Raw genomic sequence first — 25,763 nt, 5'->3', positions numbered from 1 at the left:
ATATAGACTTAATAACTACTCATCCGTTTTTCAAGCAGAATTATGGGCGATTCTTCAGGCAATGTACTGGATAATTAAGAACAAATTAAATAGAGATGTTCATATTTTTTCCGATTCCCTTTCGGGATTACAATCACTGGCAAACCCCGAGGAAAACGATTGCTTAATTAAACTGATAAAAGATCAATATAAATCAAACATGATAATCCATTGGATTAAGGCTCACGTCGGACACCACGGCAACGAGGAGGCTGACAGTCAGGCGAAATTGGCCTGCCAAAGACCCGAAATTGATCTCTTTGACCAGAAGCCAAAAAGTTCAGTAAAGTTATCGATGTTCAAACGAAATATAAATCTTTGGCAAAATATGTGGGATGATGATCAAAACCAGGGCAGGCATACCCACCATCTAATCCCGAGGGTAAATTACCGTAAAATTTATGGAAATTTCTACTTGAACCAATTTATCACAAACCACGGAACCCAGGGTACATACCAATCCAAGTTTCACAATAAATCTCCCCTATGCAATAACTGCAAAGTTACAGATGACCTGGAACATATACTGATTCACTGCCCTCTATTTGATAACATAAGAAAAGCAAATTTCCCGGTAAACCTGACCTATAGCTCACTCAAACATCACCAGCGGCTATGCACGCAGTACAACGGCGAAGAAAAGATAGGCGAACATTCTGAAACACACATATCACGAACTTTCCCTGCAGCGGCCGAAAGTTTGGCGACAAGTGACGCAGCGCAGTAACTCGCAACAGGAATGGAGCTTTCACGTTTGCATTAAACAACTTTCGAAATGAGCCAGCACCTTTGCGTTTTGTTTTTGACCATGCATTCTTTGATGAAAATTGTTTGCTTGGGTGTGTAGTATCACTTCCTAAAATTTTGCCCATCTTTTTAGAATCACCCTGTATATAACAATGAATGCATAGTCTTCAAACAAATGTATTTCATCGAAGCAGCAGGCAATTGTAGCAACAGCGAGTCATCACAACGATGAATTGTCCTCCTGAATAGTTGCGCCCACTGCGAAATAGGCTCACGAGGAATTGTACTCCCGACTAATTGTGTCAACGACAAATCGTCACCGTGACAAATTGTGACTGCGATGAATCGTCCCTGTGACGAATTCTCCTTACGAACTATACACGACGATTTTTGTTCACGAAGAATTGTGCGCGATGAATTGATGCTACACCAACTTCACGTATATCATAAAATGTCCTTGATCTAATCCTATTTATTTTGGCTGTATTAATAACTTGAGAAAAATTTTCAAAGATTGCATTTTAAAATTATAAAGTATTCATTAATAATTCAAAATATGATAAATATAACTGAATTTAAGTATGAAAAACTGTTAAGAACTTGTATCACGATATCAATTTAAGTAACACTTTTAATTGTCTTTCAGATAACGGTGGTGGTCAAGTCACTCAGTCACCCATTGAAAATACCGGTAAATTAACAATATTTTAACTTTACTAAATCACTTAAAGCATTCAAACTTTTTAACTCAGTTTTGAACTGCATATTATTCTCAAGAAAATGTTTGAGCATTTCAATATAAAATAGCTTTCTTTTTCTTTTATCCCCTGTAAGTTATTAATATTTTTACTTCAGTGCTCTGCGGAAAAAGTCTTTTTTGATTGAGCATAATACATCAAAATAAGTCTGGAACAAATGATAGTCATATTTGAGAATTACATGTAGGTATTCAAAATTGAGTCAGCATATACTCATTGTTGTGCGAAATGCATAGTCTCAAAAATGTGTGAGAGATTTCTGCTGGCTAGAGACAAGATTCCAACCATGCTCCTCCGGGTACGTAGTTTGATGCTCTAACCACCATAGGTGTTTTCTCCACCCCAGGTAGAGTTAGGAAGTATTATACAATATTTTCAAAAATGACACATCATGGCATAAAGCTCGTTCATTCAAAAGTTTTTAAGATATAGAGAAATAAGCAAAAAGTGAAATTAAAAGTACTGATCTTCGAAGATATTGGAACTGTATTCTCCAAACTGTAACAAATTGATATATCATTGTGGCTGCCACTGCATAAAGTTTTCTATCTTGTAAAGTCTTCTTCCTGGATTGGAATGTGCAGTGTGCAAAAAAGTAAAAAAAATAGACACTGAATAATTTTTGATCTATATTTCAGATCTTCGTTTTCGAGGATTCAATCTTAATGGCCCGAGGAGGTGAACTGGAATATGCTAAATAATTAACTTCAGACGATATTTTAAGATACGTAATCAGACATAAAACGTGCTTTCTTTGAATAAATATACTACTTTTTCGTCGGACTTTGATTTCTGATCCCCAAAATATTGGAGGTAGTCGTAATGTAGGAAATATGGCCCCAATAGTTTGGTCAGGAGAGCGTTCTAAATTTCACTTTTTGCGTACTTTGAGAACTTTTTTAGTGAATTGAAACATTTTCGCACGCAGTTATAAAATTAGTTCATCCAAAGATAGTTCCAGGCAAGGAATACTTTTTAGAAAATATCTATTATTTTTTTTTACTTTATTAAATAATGAAAGAAAATGTTTTGAATAGTAAGGTACACAATTTTTAGCATCATTTCAAATTATATAATTTTACAAATCAAATTACAAAATGAGAGAAAAATCGGTCGAGTATTTCCTGAGGAATCGAATTTTAAGTATCTGACTATTTTGAAATTCAATTTCTCAGGAACTATTCGATTGATTTAATTCAAAATTTGTATTTAGCCATGTAAAATTAAATAGTTTAAAATGATTATAAAAATTTATACCATACAATTCGAAATTTGTTCGACTATTATTAAATAAAACAATAAAAAGTAATAAGTAAATATTTACTATTTTTTATAATGAAATTTAGTAATTGTCGAAAAAATTTTGAATAGTAAGGTATAAAAATTTCTTACATCATTTTAAAGAATGTAATTTTACACGGCAAAATACAAAACTTGAACGAAATCGGTAGAGCAGTCTCTAAGAAATCAAATTTTAAAAATATGACTTTCTTTAAAAATTTGATTTCTTAGGAACAATACGGCAGATTCTTATAAAAAGAAACTATGAAGAAATAATAAATAGTTAATAACCGCTATTTTTGCATCTTTGAGTAAGCGAATTTATAATTGCGCGAAATCACTTTAATCATTCACCTGCTGTTAACATTTTAGTCTAATCTGCTAAACATATAAGAAGTTATGTCATTGACTATGAAAATCCTCTTTTTGAGAAAATAGCATTTGAAAATTACGAAAGCTAATTTCATTGATTGGAACGTCATTGAAAAAAAAACATGATCTTTTTTATTTATCTGAAATTCAACTTAAACTTTTTAGATAGTAGGCTCTCAAATATAAATTTTCCCGAATCATTTAAATATAATACAGATTCCAATTACTCCCAATGGCTGATACCACAAATTCCAATGAACTAATAATACAAATTCCAATTCAATTACTTTAAATTTTGAAAACACACACAGATTTCATTTTTCTTTAATAATAATTTCCTTTTTGAAAACAATTTTATCAACAAATATAACTTGAATTACTTTTGTTGATCCATTTTGATTACAGATTCAAATCAGGACTGTAGCAAGTTTGGCAAAAAACACCTGTAAAATTCGGAAACAAAACTAAACAAGAAAAAAAAGTTTAACTCACGGTTAGAAGAACAAAAGTAGCGCGTTCCTGTTAATTGTAATTAATAATCCTTAATTATCTTAGGATGTTATTTTTTTAGTTGAAACTGCTTGCAAAACAATATAAGCTAGGTGACAGTCAGTTGAACCTTCCTTGTTGCTTCTTAATAAGTATTAAATTATTATATTTCACAATTTAATTAAATGTTAGAGTCAGATTAATGAAAGCTAAAGTTTGCGTTATAAATAATTAAAAAATATTTGATACATAACTTATGACAATTTCTTTTTATTAAGGGGGAGGAAGGTGGACAGGTGGGAGATGGAGCTGGCTTGGAGGCGGAGGAGGTGGAGGTAAAAATATTATTCACTTTTATTGCGCTATAGATTTTAAAAAGAAGTAAAATAATAAAAATGCAATCGCAAAAATAGGTAATAAAAAGTTAAAGTTCTGTGAGATTAAATTAAATAATTTAATTAATTTAGAAATACGGTTTTGGTAATAAACAATATATTAATATATAATAATATGCTTTTCTTAGATTATTTCAATATTTTAAATAATAAATTCTTTTACAACGCTATCATTTACTTTTAATCGCCACATAATTTGGTTTTAGGCAAATAAAATATTCGATACTATTTCTATATTTTATTTTCATATTTCATTTCGTGTCTATTCAATATTGTTATAGCTTATAGGCTAAGTTTATTTAATTTGAAAGGAGTTTGGCTAATTGTTTAATTCACTATTAATTTTGCAGCTAATTTCGGTAATTTAAATATTAAATTTAATGTGACTAACTATTGAGCATCCTTAGTTTATGAACCCAATTTTTTATGATTTTAATTCTGCTATTTCTAAGCCACCAATATTTCAAGTCATTAGTTTTGCTATATTTTTGTGGTATTAAGATAAGCTGGAATTGAATTCAGAACAAAAGCTAACATTTTATTTTTGATTTAAGTTATAAGCGAATGGCAGTATTAACTGTTTTGTTTGGTAGATGTCTTTTCATGTTTTTTGTCAGTGCAGAAGTTTCAGTGGGGCTATCAATGGGTTACGTTAGAAGTAGGACTATCAATGGGAATACTTTTTAAATATCTTTATCTGGTATATTTTGTTAATTTTAGATAAAGGTGGTGGTGGCGACGAAGTTATCACTCTATCACCCGTTGAAACACCTGCTCCAGGTAAGCATCTAGTGGTTTACATAAACAATTTGAATGACCCTTAATATATATACATTCAGAATCCTGTCATAAATTAATTAAAGAAATTTATCAGTTAATGGAAAATAAATCTCTAAGTAGGGTGATTTAAAAGGTCTCAAATATTGAAGATTCATTGACGAACAGAGTCTGTTTAAAAGTATAAAAACTACACTGTTGAAATTTTCATTCCAAAATTATGGTAAAATAACCGGCAGCTGTCTGTCCATCCAATTAACCGTAAAGTTTACGGTAAAGAACATTTTTTTCCTTTATGGTTTTGAAACCATTTGCAAAAAGTACGGTTATAAGACCATGAAGACAAAAGTATACAGTTTTTCAACCATTTACTACTACCATTTTTCAAAAACGTAGAAAAAATTTATCATTTAACTAGATACAGGAGGTCGGCTTTTCATAAGATAATGGGCATTGGACAGTGCCGGACACTGGAAATTCTTCATTTGTTGAATGAAATGGAGGAAATATTGTGGTGTCAACACTAGGACTCGAACTCCCGTTCTGCCGGTCATGAGATTGACAGATAGGCCCGCTTCGGCTATGATATGCACGCAGTTGCAAAGAACTAAGTAGCTTCAGTCGGTGGTTTCAATTGGTGCGGTGATAAAATTCCTGTTCTTTTAACCGTATTAGGTGAAAGCAGTTAATAAACAGTTTCTCTCAAACTTAACAGTTTGATTACCATTTTATTTATGGTTATTTGACTGTTTTGATTAAATATGGTAAAATAACCATTCAATAAATTGTTACTTAACCATTTTTTCGGAGAAATTTCCAGCAGTGTAGTCTGAATGCTTTAAGAGGACGCCGTACCATGGAAGAAAATTTTCGTCGCAAATTCTCTTTCTCCTTTATTATTAATTTAAATTTTAAAAGAAAGAAAAAGTATGTTTAGGCAAACTTAGAATTTGGTTCCACTGCTGAAGTTTCAATTGCTAAAAAAAAATTCAAGATATTTAAATGCTAACAAATTATCAGAAGAGAACTTCTTCGTTGCGTAATCCTAAGTTATCATATTATAATTCATTTTCATTTGCATATTTTAAATTTTTCTTTACAGTATTTGAAACTATATGGCTTACTCTAGACTTGTCTGAGCTCACTTTTTCTGCTCTTTAAATTTCAAATTAGTAATGAGGGAGAAAGAGAATTTGCGAGGAATATTTTCTTCAGCAGTATGGCAAAGCTTTCTTAGGAATCGTATTACACCTTCTAAAAATATTTTAATTTTTTTTAATTTGTCAAATTTTTCACACAGTTTTTATACTTCGCTACAGTATTTGAAACTATATGGCTTACTCTAGATTTGTCTGAGCTCGCTTTTTCTGCTCTTTAAATTCTAAATTAGTAATGAGGGAGAAAGAGAATTTGCGAGGAATATTTTCTTCGTCAGTATGGCAAAGCTTTCTTAGGAATCGTATTACACCTTCTCAAATTTTTTAATTTTTTTTAATTTGTCAAATTTTTCGCACAGTTTTTATATCTCTAAACTAAGAATAGCAACGTGTATAACTTTAAATGCATTTCAACAACACCCTCTTTAATAAAATTTTTCGCAATTTTTGAGCTGTATATCGTTAATTTTAAGAATTATTTCGTCACGTTGAGAATCATTTAGTCACGTTGAGAAGCATTTCGTGACGAAACGCTCTCATATATTTGACGAATATGTTCCTTCAACTTGAAACGTCATGTAAGTGAATTGTGGGAGATTGTTAACTAGAATGGGGAAATTAGAATGAAGACTATACGATCGAAAATAAAATGACGGAACAATCCAACCGTTTGTATGGTGGTCAAGACGTTGGCTTCATTCCAAGAAGATCACGGGTTCGAATGCCGCTTTGGGCATAAGTATATTTTATCTCTCTGTTCTATTTATCTCTTTATCAAGGCGACATAGATACATCTCTATGGTGCCTACAATAAAGTAATTGCAGTAAAAATCTGCAAGTTTTTTTTTCTTTTTTGATCTTATAGAAAAGTGGAATGTCGAGAATATTTTTTAATTTTGTCGAAATTCGTTTTCTCCAACAAGTGACGACTGTTATTAAAAAAATATACTTATAAACAAAATATACTTATTAACAAAAAAATATACTTATTAACAAAAATGACGTTATACCAAAAAAAATTTAAGGCTGACGGAAATTTCATCACAAAATTTTTTTCTTTATTGCATAATTGTTAAAAGGAAAAAGCAGACGATAACAATTGCATAAATTAAAAAAAATATAATGATCTTACAAGCAAGATAAATTCAAAACAAACGAAAATTTTATTGTTTTAATTGACTTACCTTACTTCAAACATCTAACATACGTATATCTATAAAAATTAAATCTCAACGAAAGCGTTTATGTCAATAAAGTAAGAAAAATAGATAAAAAAAAATTAATACAATATAAAATCAAATTATCTTTATTACATAAAGCATAAATTATTATATTAAACTATATAAAATGTATCAGTGATTTCTTAAAATGTAACTAAGTTTTAAAAATGATAATTTGACGCACATATTTACCATACTGTGTGTGATATAAAATTAGACAGCCATGTTTAATATTTGAGTCATAATTTTAATATTAGAGTCATATTAAGTTTTACTATCTTTTTTTAAAAAAAGAATATTTCATGATATTTTAATATAATATCTTTTTCAATCATCTTGAACGAACGAAGAAGGAGGAGGAGGAGGTTCCAAATGGAGTTGGAACTGGGGTGGAAATAGTAAGTCCTTATTATTTTGTTTCCTAAACAAAATGAACATTGTGCTTGTTGTTGTTGTTGTTGTTGTTGTTCCTTATCCTCTAATTGTCTGACTTCGTCAGACAAGATCCAATAGGTTGTTGACCCTCAAAAAGTCGATGACAAGAAGTGGAGTAGCATATAAGTCCTCCTTGGAAAGGCCCAAGCAGTCAAGGATATGTTCGGCTGAGGCCTGCTGGGCTTCACATTTGGAGCTGACTGCATAAGTCTTTCTTCCTTTAAAGTACGGGAGACTATTTGTGTGTCCACTTGCCAATCTAGAAATTGCTGTTTGAGACGCTCTATCACTTATATGAACAAGTGAAGAGCCCGGTACTTTGGCCGCATACCAATGATGAGGTAGGGGGGGGGGATCCTCCACTTTTTTGATAGATGGCTTTTGATTTTGAACTGATTCTCTGAGTAGGTAAGGTGTTGAATGACTACAAACCTCCTTGGCCAATCGATCCGCTTGCCCATTGCCAAAGATGTCAACGTGGGATGGTATCCACTGAAGATGGATGTCGTCGTACTTTGAAATAAGTTGAAGCTTAAGAAGGATGGAGATGCTTGTTTTGTCTCCAACTTTGGTCCAGTTGTGTAGGTGATGAAGGGAGCTGCGACTGTCCGACAGGATCCAAAGATCTCCAAAGTCGTTCTCGTTGATTATAGCATCGATGCCCTGTTCAATTGCGATTAATTCACTTCGAAAGACTGAAGTGAAATCAAGATTACGGAGACAGATGGAGTAATTTTGCACAGATTTTTCAATGAAGACGCCGCTACCAGCTAGGTCTCCCAGTCCACTACCGTCTGTGTAAATTTTTACGGCGTCACTAGGAATCTCGCCTAAAATTTCGAAAGCTAGCTGCCTAAGTTCAGCTGGAATATGATCTTTCTTTGTGAACTACTGCACATTGTGCTTTTTACAATTGGGTATACTATAGCCTACGTCACAGATCGTGTTATTCCTACTAAATTTAACTAGTAAACAGCATTTTCTGCGAACCTGATTTCTAGAAACAAGTAAAAGCATCAAACGAAGTGTCTTGTTATAAATCGCTACTCGCCAGGTTGGAATTGTATTAGTCTAGTTCCTTTGGAAATAATTTATATTGTTGTTTTACCAAAGTTTATGAATTTAGTAAGCATATTTAAAACTCAGCTTATTAATTAAACTAAAAGGTAAATGTTATTCCTAGTAAGTGGAAGTAGTTGTGCTTTTTTCATATTATACCCAATTAACAGAATTAACTAAATTCAACTTTTAACAATATCTCCAACCATACGTCAATCAATGAATGTTCACCATTGTAGATCTGCAAGTGACGTCATAGTAGCTAAATCATAAGCATTTGTCGATAATAATTTTCGACACACACGCATGACGTCACTTACAGGTATCCAATTAAATCTGATTTAAATCACATGGTTAGACGCAATCACTTCACTTCTTATCGAGTTTCAAGTTGCCAATTGAAACTTCAAAATCATAATCTGAGGCGTTTCATTCAACTAATGCTTTTTCATTATCTAACACCTATCATAATTTTTATAGCCCTATCAGCTTTCAGTTTACATAGTTAAATTATTTATAATATTTTCAAAGTGGTATTTTCAAGTAAAATTGTTTTAGGCAATTTAGTTTAATACTTTGCTTTTTTCAATGATATTGTAACTCAGCCATAAAAATATGAAATTTAGCGAGCTTTTAAATGAAATGAACCTTTATTATTTAATGATGTAAAAGTTTAGTGGAAGAAAACATGACATGAGATTATAATATAATGGTATTAAAAATAATAATATTTTGGTTTCAAAATTATGTTAAAGTAACATTTATGGAATATAAATTTAAAGCTGGAACATAATTAGCTTTTAAATGAAATGAACCTTTATTATTTAATGATGTAAAAGTTTAGTGAAAGAAAGCATTACATGAGATTATAATATAATCGTATTAAAAATAATAATATTTTGGATTCAAAATTATGTTGAAGTAACCTTTATGGAACATAAATTTAAAGCTGGAACATAATTAGCTTTTAAATGAAATGAACCTTTATTATTTAATGATGTAAAAGTTTAGTGGAAGAAAACATGAGGTGAGATTATAATATAATGGTATTAAAAATAATAATATTTTGGTTTCAAAATTATGCTAAAGTAACATTTATGGAACATAAATTTAAAGCTGGAACACAATTAGCTTTTAAATGAAATGAATCTTTATTATTTAATGATGCAAAAGTTTAGTGGAAGAAAACATGACATGAGATTATAATATAATGGTATTAAAAATAATAATATTTTGGTTTCAAAATTATGTTAAAGTCATTTATGGAACATAAATTTATAATACACAGCGAAAAAAAGTATGGTCAAATATACTAGAATATGGTAACATTTATCGTGTTTCGAACTCTATGGAAAAACCAAAATGTCGGTAATATTTACGGAAGCATTTTGGTAATGATTTTGACAAAATTAACATTAAAATATGGTTTTATAATATGTGATATGACTGTCGAAGAATTTGGTTATTTTATTATGATATCTCAATCATGACAGATAAACTATTTATTCGGTTAAATTTTCTTTTAGGTTTAGCATTTTTTACTAAATATGTGGTCATAAAATCTATAATTTTTAATATAAGAATTTCCGGTAAACCGTTACTACATAAACGGAAAATTACCAAATTAATAGTTTGAATACTGTGTATTTTAGTTTTATTACAAGAATTATGTTTTTTTTTTTTACCAAAAATGTTATTACCACAAAATATGAAAATTTTACCAGGGTTTTTTTTTCTCCCAGCGACTTACACATTTTTCTTTTTTATGAAAAAATGTATTTATTGACTAGTTTAATCATATTTCAATTGATTTAAAATATTCTTTTCAAAAATTCATAGCGCTGTTAGAAGTTTGGTGTTAACTTGAATGTGGTGCCAAATTGAACCATATTATGCCATTTTTTAACATGATTACTCAATACCATAGTTAAAATTGAAACAAAAATATAAGGTTGAATTTAAAGCTTGCTGCAAATTTGCACAGCATCATGGTCCAAAATGCAGATATTATAGTTTAACTTTGAACCTATTTCTCTGCGAGTGTAAGGAATTTATCAAGTACTTTTATTTAGGTATGGGTTATTTAGGTTCCTTAATTTAAGGTTTCGAATATATTTTTAAGATTATTTCAACTGCATGGCTACATTTAACCCCAGATATTTTATTCAAACATTTCAAACCCTACGAATGTACAATCAACGATATTTCTTAAGAATTGTTTTAAACATTTCTGAGCTTTTGAATAAATGTTAAATTTCATTCTTGATGCAGATGGTGGCAACAATGGGAACAATGGACAAACAGTTATTCGCAAATGGAACTGGGGATCCACAGGAAATGGTGAGGGTAAAATTAATTTCGTTTACTGATAGCCTTTAAAGCTCTCAAACTTTTATAAAAAAAATTATTTTATGTTAAGTTATAAGTTAAAAAAAATGACTTTACTAAAATTGGTTATCATTTTTATCTTACGTAGAAAATAAAACTTCATGGTAACAAAAGTTTTAACAAAGACATAATGGTTGGCTGTATTATATCATAACAACAAATCCACTTTTTCTCATGAGCCCCAAGTCCATTCTAATATTCCATTTTTTTTCTATAGTCATAGTTTAAAGCAACAAAAAAGTTCGCAGGGAAGCATTGAAAATTGCAACGACTGATACAACTTGGATTTTCTAAATAACTCAACGTCAAGCTCACAAACAAAAAAGACCCTTTCTGTACGTCAAATTATAACTCTGTGCTTGACGTATGGCAGTTTTTCAACATATAACTCAGAAATTATTTGACTGATGATTGCGATCAAATCGTAACATTGTTACATTTAACACCAGAAATTTTATTCAAACATTTCAAACCCTAGGAATGTATAATCAACAATATTTCTTGAAAATTGTTTTAAGAATTTCTGAGCGTTTGAATAAATATTAAGTTTCATTCTTGATGCAGATGGTGGCAACAATGGAAACAATGGACAAACAGTTATTCGCAAATGGAACTGGGGATCCACAGGAAATGGTGAGCGCAAAATTAATTTAATTTACTGTTAGCTTTTAAAGCTATCAGTAAATCAATTTATAACTCAGTGCTTGACGTATGGCAGTTTTTCAGCATATCACAGTTTAAATTGTTATGATTTCCACTAAACAAAACATGAGTTACGTCAAGTTGAGCATTAAAATCAACGAAAGCAAGAATTTTTTAACCTTTAGCACTCCTCTGTCACTTCTGAGATGACATCAAAAGTTACCACTCTGAAATTTAAAATTTTTGTATCTTAATAAACTCCTGTTTGTGAAAATTGCAACACCATGAAGGAATCGTCATAATTGAATGAAATTAAATACACAGTTGAGTGGTAGTGGTACAAATAAATTATTAAACTTTCAAAGCAAACAAACAATAACAAGAGATCGAAATCAGTATTTTGTGTAACCACCACTCTCCGCAATAAGTGCTGCTACACGACGTGGCATGGAGTCAAGCAAACTTTGAATGTCTGTCTGAGGAAGAGAATTCCATACTGTTTGTATGCGTACCCAAAGTTCGTCTGTAGAAGCAACAGGACGAGGATTACGAGCGAAGCGCCGACCAACGAAATCCCACACACGTTCAATCGGCGACATATCCGGGGAATATGCCGGCCAAGGAAGAAGTTGTACCTGTCGTGATGCAAGGAAGGATTGAGCAGTCCTAGCAATGTGAGGGCGGGCATTGTCCTGTTGAAATACAGCACCTGGCAAGGCTTGAAGGAAGGGAACAGCTTGGGGCTGTAGAACTTCACTGATGTACCGGTTGCTGTTCAGATTACCCACAATTCGTAGCAATTGAGATCGTCCATGATATGATATGGCACCCCAAACCCTAACTCCGGGTATTCGTTCACTGTGGCGTTCGATAACGCACTCTGGAAGATGGTGTTCACCGGCATAGCGTCTGACACGAATGCGTCCATCATGGTACCGCAAATTGAAGCGAGATTCGTCAAAAAACACGACACGCTGCCAATCAGCAAGCCAGTCCCTATGCTGATTGACCCATTGTAGCCGCAGGCGGCAATGGTTTAGCATGAGAAGGATCCTGTATAAAGGAGTCCTTGCGCACAGTCCACGCTGCAGCAGACATCTACAAATTGATGAAGCACACAATGAAACACCTGTAGCTATTGACCACCGTGATACCAGTTGTCTAGAGGGAGCCATACGGTCCGTTAGCGCAACGCCGAACAAGTGTCTATCATCGCGAGCTGACGTGACATTTCGGGGTCCACTCCCGGATTTCCGAATTGTCCGACTCGTCCATCCACTGCTTTCAAACATGCATCACTGTGCTGCTGTTACACTGCACACGAGCGGCTACTGCACGATAAGATAATCCAGCTTCACGAAGGCCGATGATTCTCCCCCGTTTAAACTCCGTAAGTTGTTGAAATCTCGCTCTCTTTCATCGAATAGGCATTAGTAATGACTAAGCTAACGTTTACCACTAGCAGATAACCACCAATAACCATACTCGCTTGGCTACAGCCGTCTATTTATTCGGATCCATCCGCCGTTCAGAGGGAGCTGCTCAGCATACGCATGCGCTACGGGTCTGAAATTCTAATCATTTACATATCATGCTCTACTTTGCATTTCTTGAAAATTTCAGCTCACTCGCGTAAGTTCTTCATGGTGTTGCAATTTTCCCAAACATGAGTTTATATCGTTACCATATTATTCAAAGATTATTAGTTGCTTTATAATAATATTGCATTACATATTTTAAAGAAATTTGCACTCAATATAATTTAGATATCATTTTAAATTACTGTACTGTAAGAGGTTAATATCGGCTCGGAGGCATCGCCCCAGGTCGTTCTGGTCATCAACCCCCGTAGTTTCCTCGCATACATCCTTGTTTTTTTTTTCTTTTTCCTCTTCTTTTTAATATTAAGATATATTAATGATATGATTTCATGCAAAACAGGATGTTATTCGCCTATTTGAGAAATTACTTTGATTTTTAAAAGTAATTAACTGTACTGAAAAAATATATATAAATTTAGGAATATAGCATGAGTGATAAATTAAGATTATGACTAATTTATGACGAATAACAAATTTTACTTTTAAAAGTGCCGAAACGGGTGTAATATTAAAATTATTGATGCCTAATAATGGGATTCATTACACAAATTATTAGAAATAAAGTTTTTTCATGAATTGAGCAAAGGAAAATGTATGAAAAATCAATTTTAAAGAAGATTTATGGCATAGTTTCCCATATACAGTGAGTTAAAAGTAGAAGAAAAAAAAGAAATTGAGACGCTCTGAATAATTTTTAATCTAATGATCTGATTTTCGCGTTCTTAACTCATTCTTAATGGTTCAAGGACCTTATCTTTTAATTAATTAATGCTTACGATATTTAAAATTACAAAATCAGACATAAAAGCATACTTTCTGGGAATAACCATATCTCTTTACCGACCCTTGATGAATACGGACAGGGTTGCCACAGTTTGAGAAATATGGTAAATAGTTTTGTCAGGAGAGCAGACGAAGGTTTGGACACCTTAATGTTAATTTTACTTTTTGCGTATTTAGCCATGTAGCAAACACTGTTTGAGCGAATCAAAACATTTTCGCACACAATTATAAGATTCGCTTATTCAATGATAATTAAGAGCAAAAAATAATTATTAATAATATTTTGTTATTTTTTATCATTTTATTTAATAATAGTCGAAAAAATGCGAATGGCGAGGTATGCTAATTTTTACATCATTTCAAAAAATATAATTGTACATGGTAAAAGGCAGCATTCGAATGACATCAATCGAATAGTTCTTGTGAAATCAAATTTTAAACATATGATTTTTTAAAACCTCGATAACTCAAGAATTATTTGACTCTGATTGCGATCAAATTGTAACATTGTTACATTTAACACCAGATATTTTATTGAAACATTTCAAACCCTACGAATGTATAATCAACAATATTTCTTGAAAATTGTCTTAAAAATTTCGGAGCTTTTGAATAAATGTTAAATTTCATTCTTGATGCAGGTGGTGGCAACAATGGGAACAATGGACAAACAGTTATTCGCAAATGGAACTGGGGATCCACAGGAAATGGTGAGAGCAAAATTAATTTCATTTACTGATAGCCTATAAAGCTATCAAACTTTTATCAAAGAATTATTTTATGTTAAGTTATAAGTTAAAAAAATGACTTTACTACAATTGGTTATCATTTTTATTTTACTATTTTACGTAGAAATGGAACTTTATGATAACAAAAGTGTGAACAAAGTGATAATGGTTCGCTGAATTATATTATAATAAAAATTCCACTTTTTATCTTGAGCCCTAAGTCCACTCTAGCATTCCATTTTTTTCTATAGTCATTGTTTAAAGCAGCAAAAAAGTTTGCAGGAAAGCATTTAAAATTGCAACGACTGATAAAACTTGTATTTTCTAAATAACTCAATGTCAAGCTCACACACAAAAAAGGCCTTTTCATTACATCAAATTATAACTTTGTGCTTGATGTATGGCAGTTTTCCAACATATCATATTTCAAATTGTTAAAGTTTCCACTAAACAAAATATGAGTTACGTCAAGTTGAACACTCAAATCAACGAAAGCAACGGTGGGGCATTTCTTACAATTTTTTAACCTTTAGCAGTCCTCTGTCACTTCCGAGATGACATCAAAAGTTACCACTTTGAAATTTAAAATTTTTTTATCTTAATATTTCGCTACCATATTATTTAAAGATTATTAGTTGCTATATAATAATATGCATCACATATTGTAAAGAAATTTGCACTCTATCATTTTAAAGTACTGTACTGTGAGAGGTTAATATCGGCTTGGAGGCATCACCCCAACTTGTTCTGGTCATCAACCCCCGTAGTTTCCTCGCATACATCCTTGTTTTTTTTTCTTCTTCTTCTTATTTTTAAAAGCCAATACTTTTGAAAAGGAAAAAAGAAGATAATTTATAAAATATATTAATGATATGATTTCACGCAAAACAAGATGTTATTCGTTTAAAACTAAGAGATTACTTTGATTTTTAAAGATAAATAACTGTACTTGAAAACAATATATAAATTTAGGTGTGATAAATTAAGATTATGACTAATTTACGACGAATAACAAATTTTAACTTTTAAAATTGCTGAAACGGGTGTAATATTAAAAATTATTGATGCTTAATAATGGGATTCATTGCACAAATTATTACTCGATTGAAACTCGATGAATCAGGAATTACTTTGTAAGAACTAGTATAACGTTCTCACATTTTCGGGAACGAAAGACAATATGAATACATAAGAGAATAAAAATAAAATATTTAGTTTCAGGAAAAAGATACAGTCACAAAACTGAGTGACTAACTTAAAATAAATTAAAATACAAAAGTGAATAACACACTGAGTAGTAACAGTAGTAAATACTTTGTGGTTTCACAGAGTTTATATAGGCTGGTAAAAGTGCGCAATAACAAAAATGACATCTGCATCTTGCAGTCGGTTACAGCTAATTTCTGAGAGCAGAAAGAAAATCAGGATGTGCTCGATGACAGGTTGCAGGTTCGGTACTCCCTTCGATCTAGCGAGCTCTTCAACTTGACTGATAGTGATCAAATTTTATATTTTGTAATATAAAATTGCATTTCTTATGATGAGAAAAAAAATTTTTTTACCTTACAACTGAAATTTTTTCGTCTTTTATTAAATAAAAGAATGAGTAATTACTAACAATTGTTTTTTAATCAAAAGATAGAACAATAGATCAAAAGTGACTCGGTGTTCTTTTTTCTCCCCTCGTACTGTACATGAATAGCGAAACTGTTGAAAGAGAATAACATTTCAAGCTCGATAAAAAGATTTAAGTTAATCTTTAGTTCAGCGAGTTCTAATCTGGTAATTCCCTTTCCTTGTAGATTTAGTCTTCTTTTATTTATTGTTAAATCTAAAGACAAACATTTTGTAGAAATTCTGTTTCACTTTTATCGTTAATCTTTGATTTTTGTTTTTAAACGCAGATTTTTTTAATATAATTTATATTTGTATTTTTGCCTTGCTTTAGGTGGTGGAGCCTCAGCTATTGGAAGTGAGCTCTTTTTTTATTTATTTATCAATAAAAATTAAATAATTCAAATTAAAAATTATTAGACTTAAAAGTAAATATAAATTTTGATGTAAAAAAATTTATTTTACAAGCAATATCTGAATTATCAATTAAATTAAAATGCAAAATTATTTTGAGTTGAATCAGCTAATATAATTGATACTATTAGTCACATTATTAAAACTTATATTAGTTTATAAATTTTAGACTAAATACCATTTTTTTCTTCAAAAAAAGTATTTATTGTTTGAAATAATGAATTTATAACAAAGCTATGAGCTTAAATAAATTAGTTTAATTTACTTTCAGCTGCTGTTGCAGGATCATCTGGATCAGGTAAATTAAAAGTTCATAATTTATTCCAAAACTTACAATTTATAACTCAAATATATTTTTTATTATTAAATTAGTGACATATTATAATACTTCTCATAAAGTTGAAAATTTCATAAAGCATGAATCTATAAAATTAAAAATTCTATATAAGAATTCATCTTAAATTTGATCATAATTGTAAATTATCAATTTCACCTCGGTTTGTATTCCCAACAATATATCATTAACACAAATCTGCAGTTTCATAACTTCCAAAAATCAATTATTTTATTTCAGGCTTCGATTGTCAAAGTATATAAAAATATTGCCCCCATTTTCTATTTAAAAAGATATATTGAAATAATTCACAAACTAATAATATAGAATGAGAGGCATGTTTTGTGTTTAACAATAAGAGTATTTTAGCACTTTGAGGCATCCGAAATCCCTTTTACCTATTTTATTTTCTGACTCTCTAATTAGAAGCAAGAATGTATTTTGGAATTTTTGACCTATAAAAAGATGTCTTATAGTTATTAAAAAAATATGTTAGATTATCGGAATTATGTTTGTGTTAAAATATTAAATCCAAAAACGAGGTTTATGAAATTTTTTGTTCTTTCATATTCAAAAATTTATCAATAATTGATTTTGTATAATAAAGAAATTTCAATGATGAATAACTGTATCTCTAAAAACTAAATAACTGCAAATAAGTGCAAATTTGAAAAAATTATTCTTTGGAAGTGAGCCGCGTTTGGATGGTTTTACCTTTAACACAAAGAAAGAAAAGGCTTTAGTTTCATGGTGTATTTCATTACCGTAAATTATTAGAATGAATAAATTATTAGCAATGTTTTTCACTTATTTTGATCTAAATTAATACAAAATAATGAAAAAAGTGTAAAAATATGTTTAATAAAAATTTAGCGCTGAAGGGTCAAGAGAAAATTCGTTAATATTTAAAAACAAAACTTCATAAAAATATCTTAAACATTTTTTTTAGAAATATGAATGCTAAAAGCTTGTAAAATGAAGTTTATAGGTGCCTTTGAAATTCGAGGTAATAGAGAGTTCTCCTAACGTCTGACTTTTGAGTTTATTTGGTTACGGTCAATTGATAGGCTTTATGAACGAACATAGGACTGACAAATGGACATAAATTATGTGAGGCAAACTTCAATATTTTCATAACATGTAAACGTCTATGTTAGTAAAACTGGAAAATGCTCAAATCTACCAGCATTAATCAATAAATGAAGGTTTTCGAGAAATTTTCATGAGAGCTAACTTAAATACTATTGGCATACATACACTAGTTCGTATATATTTATTTATTAAAGAAAAAAAAATTAAAACTTTGCTTTTATATTTGGAAGGCCCATATTGATAATTTTGTTTAATAATATCTTGGCAAAAATTTCAATGGAACTAAATGACTAATATTATACCTACACTAATATTATACGATACTATATAAAACTGTTTTATAGTATTATTTTATAATATTATTTAGAAATTATATCGTATATTTATCACCATTTTTAGGTGGAGACTTAGGTGCACAATCACCATTTGGAGGAGGTAAATAATAAAATTTTCAAATTAGCAATATTTTAGAAAAACTAATCGTTATTAGTAATAAAGTGAAACTTGCAACAAGTGAAAGTATCAACATATTCAACAAATAACGACGAAACAAATAACGAAGGTACCAAATAGAATTTTAAAACGAAATATGCAACGAAAACTTGTGTCAAAAATGCGCTGTGCGAATTTCTTTACTAAATTCATATTCGCTGTTGTTTAAATTAAAGAAATACGAGTATTTAAAAGCATAAGAGCTTTGAATAATGAATGCATTTTCTTAAGGTTATAAATTTATGCTAATCTAGAAGTTGAGAAACTTGATTTCAGACAGTATTATTTAATAATGCCAATCATTAGGTTTTTTTAAAATTCAATGGCGGTCGTTTTTTTTTTTTTTTTTTTTTTTTTTTTTTTTTTTTTTTTNTTTTTTTTTTTTTTCCATTGATTTTCAATTTTTTTTACATTCATTTTACACAATTTGCCTGTCTAATTAGAAAAGTTTTTTTTACTTAATGTATTTATTTTTTCTCACAAAGTTTACGTAATAGTTATCTATTATTCATTTCTAGCTTGTATGTCTTTGATTTTTTTAATGTACTTAATGTTCAATCATTTACAACTTCCTTTTTTCTGATTCTGATAATCATAATTTGATTATTTTTAGGAAATGGAGGAGGGGGAGGATTTAAAAGATGGAATTTCAACTTCCCTGGTTCCTGTAAGTTTTGATGCCAAGCAAACAAAATCAGTTTAATGAACTTTTCACAATTTTTTTTGTTTCAGATTATGCTATGTTCTAAGTACAGTGCGCAAAAAAAATTTACCACCCTGAATAACTATTAAACTAATAATCAGTCTTCACGCGTTCTAAATTCTTATTTTTTCGGGACAGTGACATGAAGTATGCATTACAAAAATGTACTTTCTCTGAAAAAAAAATATCCTTTTCCCGTCCGGTACTGATTTTGTACCCCCAAAATATAAGGAGTAGCCACAATCTAGGAGATATGATTCTAAAAATTTTGTGAAAATAAGGGATCAAAATTTGGACCCCGTAACACGATTTTTTATTTTTGCACATTTCGCCATATGTCGGAAAATTTTTTCAACGAACTGAAAACATTTTGGGCACAATTCTATAATTCGTTTATCCAAAGATAAATCCATGAAAAAAATAACTTTAGGTGTCTATTTATTATTTTATTTAATAATAGTCGTAAAAATGTAGAATTGTAAATCATATAATTTTTTATATTATTTTTAAAAAAATTTAATTTTTCATTGCAAAATACAACATTTCAGCGAAATCAGTCGAAAAGTTCCCGAGATATGAAATTTTAAACATACGAGTTTTTAGCATAGTATATCCAAACAGTAAATGCAAAGAGTACTTAAAAATAACGTTGTTTGTTTACAGCAAAAATAAATGCGAATTTCTCGTTTTTTAAAGTTTATAGATTCTAATGAAGTTCTTAACAAAAATATTTAGGCTTATAGTACCTTTGAGAAAGTGTAGTTGAAAATCGGAATGGTTTCTATGACGTAAAGCAGATGATTAAATTTCAATTTTAACAATGCTAACCGGACTAGCCTTCTTTCTCATACGGTATTCTCGAAAAATTAACAGTTTTTAAAATGTTTACAAATGTATTATGGAGAACTTTTTAGCATCCAAAACCATAAAATTGGGATCATGATATGAAACCGTAAACAGAAAAAGGGAAATATATTTAAGCAAAATACTGATAATTAAGTTAAAATAACGTTGCCAGGAAGTAACAATTGTTTTAATATCATCTACATACCAGTAAAAGTCATTAAAATGAGAAAATATACAAAAATTAAAATGTCAGAAATGTCCCCATACTTTTAACATTCCATTTTTATATAACACTGTTCATTTTCTCATTTGTCATTTCATTGTATATAACACGTTTGTATATCAATTGGTTTACATTGCATTGCAATACGTTAAAAATCAATACAGATAGACAGTATATAAATAATCTCATGAATAAAAACCCATTACATGTATGTTTAAATCTAAACGTATTGTATATAAACTCGTGTCATTATTAAAAAAACATGTCATTATTAAAAAACTACAGTGCGTCTAATAATTTGATCTAATTATTATAATATAATAATATAATACATGATATAATAAATATTCTATGTTTATAATAATATATCGCCTAATTTATCCAATAATCGAATTTATATTACACACCATCGAATTATCAATTTTAAATGGGATTCATTATTTCGAATATTATTTTCAGCATCCGTAGCAACTTCATCAGCTGGAACAGGTACGGAAAGATTATATGTTTTTTATACAAATTTTTTACTTTTGTTGCCTTTAAAATGGTTTGTCAATTACCTTTAATCTCAATTCTAATTTTTTGTTTTTTAAATTTGAATTAAACTTCCTCAAAAACTGTTTTTATCAAGAGGTAAATTCATGAATATTTTTTAGTTTTCATTTCATTTCATCATATAGCATTAAAAGAGACTACTTGTGCTGAAAATTTAGTATAAATGTATATAAAACTAATTTTTTCCTAAAATTAAACTCTATTAAAAGACGGAGTTATTATTTATTCATTTAGTGTGCGATTTATTCTCAGTAAAATTAAACTGATATATTAAACTAGAAAACTACTTTATAACTATAAAATAACTGGACAATAAGCTAGAAAACTACTTTATAACTATAAAATAACTGGACAATAAACAAGAAAACTACTTTCAACATAACATGCCAATTACGGTAAAAAATATACTTAAAAAATTTAATCGTTCATTAACTTCAATACGCTCATTGTTTTTTATCAATATTTTCAAAGAATAGACGAAAATAAAATCTTATTCAAGCAAAGAGATATATTTAATAAATGTATTTCATTAAAACATTTTGCTCATACGACGCAGTTTTATTTTATATCTTCCCTTAATTAAAGAAAACCCCTTTCACAGCTTCTACCACCCTACATACTTGAGACATTTTTCTAAACGTTTGGAGACAATGTTTTTCCTATTGCATTGAATCATCTCCTACGGATGATTTTGACTTGTAATATTTATGTTTCTGACGCAAATAATTTACCGATTGTTAAGAATATTTGGCATTAAATGATGCTGTGATTATAACTTCGCTCTAAAATTTTCGTTTTCAGTCAATGTGCTAAAAATACATTTTCACTCTTTTTTTAGGGTGAAGCCTTCCTTTTTAATAGGAGTGATATTTTCAGCTAGATTTGTGGGAATATATAATTTAAATATAATAATATATTTAAATAATAATATAATAATATATAAGAATATAAGTAATAATTTTAATTTAAATATTATAGTTTATATTCTTTAAAAAAAAAATTCCTATTTCAATATTTTTGCTAGAATGTTTTTTTTTTTTTTTTAAATATAAACAGTTCTCCCTTCTTTTCAACGTTGAAATCATGAAAAAAAAATTTTTTTTTCTTTCAATTATGAAAAGTGTTTCAAACGTGATATGATGAGCAATCTTATTTCAGTGAAGAGTTTAAATAAACAAATAATACATTTTTTTGTCAACAATTTCAGGTAGTGGAGTCTTTAACATTTTCGGTAAGCTATTTTTGATTTAAATTTAAGTGAAACTTTAAATGTCAAAATAATTATCTATCAGTGAAATTAAAAGAAAGAAATATGATTTTACTTTGAACTTGTAACCTTACGAAAAAGAATAAACAAATAAATCACGATATGAAATCAAAACCCAAATGCTTGGTACAAAAATTAATGCTAATCCATTAAAAACATCCACAAATGTCAGAATTAATTACTTTCTTTCATTATGTATAGACATTGTTTATTTTATTTTCCTTATATACTTTAATTTTAAAACATTTTTATCTTAAAGAGTCATACAATGTAGTCATGCAGTCTTTTCCTTTCTTCTTCTTCTTAGGCCCTACAGCCGGTTACCGGCCAAGGCAGTGTCTCAGTCAGTTTACCCCATCTAGATCTATTCGATGCTATATTTCTCTATCTATTTACTCTAAGTCCTTTAACCACTTCTCTACTCCATCTAACCATCCTTTTCTAGGTCTTCATCTTTTTCTTTTTCCCTCTGGTGTTTGGATGGTTATTTTTTAAGAGGATTTTCATTGCTATTTCAAAATACATATTTTAGCCACTTCATTTGAGAGACCTTGATCATTTTTACTGTGTTAGGTTCTTCTCATTTGTGCAAAGTAAATGTCGTGAATTTTTTTCACACATAAGCAGAGTCAAGTTATTAGCGTCAATCAATGTAAAATAGAAAGTATATTCACAACGAGGTCACTAAAATTATCGCAATTCGCTAACCCTTCGACACAGAATTTTTACGAAACATATTTTTCATACTTTTTTTCATTATTTTATATTAATTTAGATCGAAATAAATGAAAAAATGTTATATTCAGCATTTTAATAATTGATGGTTAGGATATGCTTTTATTTTTGGTGTCTTTTTTGGCGTTAAAAGTAAAATCCTCCAAACACGGATGGATCTCTTCTAAACAGTAATTTTTTTAATTTTTCAACAGTTTTGTATAGTTGAAATTTACAAAATCATTTATTGACAAATTTTTAAATATGAATGGGAAAAATAATTCATTATACTTCTTTTGGATTTTATATTTAGTATAAATACAATTGCTGATAATCTAATAGATTTTAGAAACTATAGGACTGTTTTTTTTTCTAGTTAAAAATTACCAAAATACATTTTTGTTTGGAATTAGAGCGTCAAAAAAGAAATATATAAAAGGAATAACGGTATCCCATCTACGTCAAAGGGTTAATGTACTGCAGAATGTATAATATACAGCTATTATGTACGCAGCACATTTGAAGTATAAAGAGATATCTATAAAAAAAGTTGACTGATGATCAGATTTCCGAACAACAGGTTGCAACATTGATGCCTTTAAAAGTGGTTAACATTTACTTTTGAAAAAAATATTGTGCTATAATGTGATAAGAAAAAAGTAAATTCTTTTTATATTAAATTGGTTCTGATTCAAAGGTCCGATTTAAGCCTCATTTTTAGTATTTGCCAGAATACATGCCTCTTGGAGATTCACTACCACTCTAAACACACAAACAACTGTACAACAAACAACATACCACTCTAAACAACAACAAAAACAACTGTTTTTTTATGCTATAAAAATATATTTCCGTTTGCTAATTAACATTTCTGTCTAATTTTGTTTAATTAAATAGGAAATAGAGGATCTTCCAATAATGGTGGAGTAAATGGTTTCCGATGGGGTGGCTGGAACTCAGGTTACTCATTTTATTTATTATTATAACTATTATTAGCTATTATGAAATCTAGAAGTAAAAAGTGCCTTTGTAATGTTTTGTGATATGATATGAATTAGTTCTAAGTTTGTCGAAGAGCAATATTTATATATGTCACATTTCACAGTTGCTATAAATAAATAATCTGAAAAAGCGTGATAAAAAAATACACGTTTCAAAAATGAAATGCACTTAATTGAGACCCTCTTCCCTATATTGGGCGCTGATTAATGTTAAAAGAAACTAAATATTAAACATAACTTACATAAAAAATGCTGCCAACGCAACTAAAAACTCATTAAAGATAATTCTTGGATAAACAAGAATATTATGGTGATTAAAAAATTAAAACTGAAACACTTTTAGCAAATAATATGAATTGTTTGTGATTTTTTTAACAGTTACTCAGGATTGATAGATTAAGTTTTTCCTATCTTCCTGTTCTTACCCTCATCTTTTCTATAAGTATGGAAATGGATTCAATTTAAATTCAGTTCTGTCAAATTCAGTTATTTGGAGTTTTGTCCATTTCAGTTTTTTTAAAGGAAAAGCGTGAGCGATTTGATTTGCAAATAATTGAATAATTACACAATAGAAACATACTTACCAATGCCGTTAATGTTGATCTTGAAAACTTTAGATTGTCGCTCCAATGCCCAATATATACCATCGTATGGCTGTACTAAGGATTTTCAAATTTTCCTTCGGAGGAAAACATGCGAGCATTTGTTGAGATCCTTAAAAACAAAAAATATTACGCTTAGAATTGTAAGAAGTAGTAGGTATTGGTTTCCAGATCCTGAAATTTTCACTTAATAAAGTAACAAAGGAATGTGGTGCGAGGTTGTCTTTTGATGGTTGAAAAAACTCACCAAAAAGACGATGACCCATTCCATGAATGAGATCGAATGATGATGCCTAAGAATTGCGAAAAAATAAATACATGAAAGTCGAAAAAATTGAAACCACGCTGACGATTTATGATACATGGTTGTAGCTTTAAGGAGCCCATATAAATCTTTGTTCGCGCCATTTGATTTAGGAAAGTAGCTAGTTGCGTGTAGACAATATGTCTCTCTAAACTTTTCCCAGGAGCAAAAAAGTGCTGACACCGACTGACTAGCTAGACCTGTGATGACTGACTGTGAGACCTGTGATCACTCGTGAAAGAGTAGTAAACCTACATATCTATGAAGACTAAAATACTCCTGCTACTGTAACAGCAATTTTGCCAGGTATAGGTATAGCTTCTGGCCAGCATGAAAATCGTTTGATGATAGTCAGATAATAAGTATTAACTTTAGTAGGTGGTAGAGGCCCAATTATGTTGAGATGACTATGCTCGAGGTGACTATAACTTTAGTTGCTGTGACTCAGAAGATAGAGCTTTCGCTTTCTAATAGGTGACCTAATTTCGAATCGCAGTGGTGACTGGTTTATACAAATTCTGCTTCGGCTCGGACCAACCACAGTGCTGACGTAAAATATCCTCACTGGTGGAACTGGAAATCATTATCAGTGTTAGGTTATCTGCTAAATTGTAAGGTAAAATCGAGATTTCAGATCCAGTATCTACGACAAAATTTGATCTTGACGTGAAGTCTTGTAAAGATATAGCTTCTGGCCAGCGTGAAAATCGTTTGATCATAGTCAGTGTAAT

At 30.0% G+C, this 25,763-nt stretch overlaps 1 protein-coding gene across 1 annotated transcript in view; it reads left to right on the top strand.

Annotated features, from left to right (window-relative positions):
• The window catches only part of LOC107440889 (uncharacterized transmembrane protein DDB_G0289901), a 113,936-nt gene that overhangs the window by 60,698 nt on the left and 27,475 nt on the right, over window positions 1–25,763 (top strand). Inside the window, exons 24-37 of the mRNA XM_071182269.1 lie at window positions 1,433–1,477; window positions 3,965–4,021; window positions 4,802–4,861; window positions 7,586–7,633; window positions 11,001–11,069; window positions 11,682–11,750; window positions 14,785–14,853; window positions 16,820–16,843; window positions 17,171–17,197; window positions 18,725–18,760; window positions 19,431–19,484; window positions 21,049–21,078; window positions 22,352–22,375; window positions 24,023–24,085. Coding sequence (XP_071038370.1) covers window positions 1,433–1,477; window positions 3,965–4,021; window positions 4,802–4,861; window positions 7,586–7,633; window positions 11,001–11,069; window positions 11,682–11,750; window positions 14,785–14,853; window positions 16,820–16,843; window positions 17,171–17,197; window positions 18,725–18,760; window positions 19,431–19,484; window positions 21,049–21,078; window positions 22,352–22,375; window positions 24,023–24,085 — 675 coding nt within the window. The remainder of the gene's footprint in view (window positions 1–1,432; window positions 1,478–3,964; window positions 4,022–4,801; window positions 4,862–7,585; window positions 7,634–11,000; window positions 11,070–11,681; window positions 11,751–14,784; window positions 14,854–16,819; window positions 16,844–17,170; window positions 17,198–18,724; window positions 18,761–19,430; window positions 19,485–21,048; window positions 21,079–22,351; window positions 22,376–24,022; window positions 24,086–25,763) is intronic.

This window comes from Parasteatoda tepidariorum, chromosome 6, assembly GCF_043381705.1.
Source record: "Parasteatoda tepidariorum isolate YZ-2023 chromosome 6, CAS_Ptep_4.0, whole genome shotgun sequence".
In the NCBI taxonomy this organism is placed as follows: domain Eukaryota; kingdom Metazoa; phylum Arthropoda; class Arachnida; order Araneae; family Theridiidae; genus Parasteatoda; species Parasteatoda tepidariorum.
This window is presented reverse-complemented; position numbering and strand designations above follow the sequence as displayed.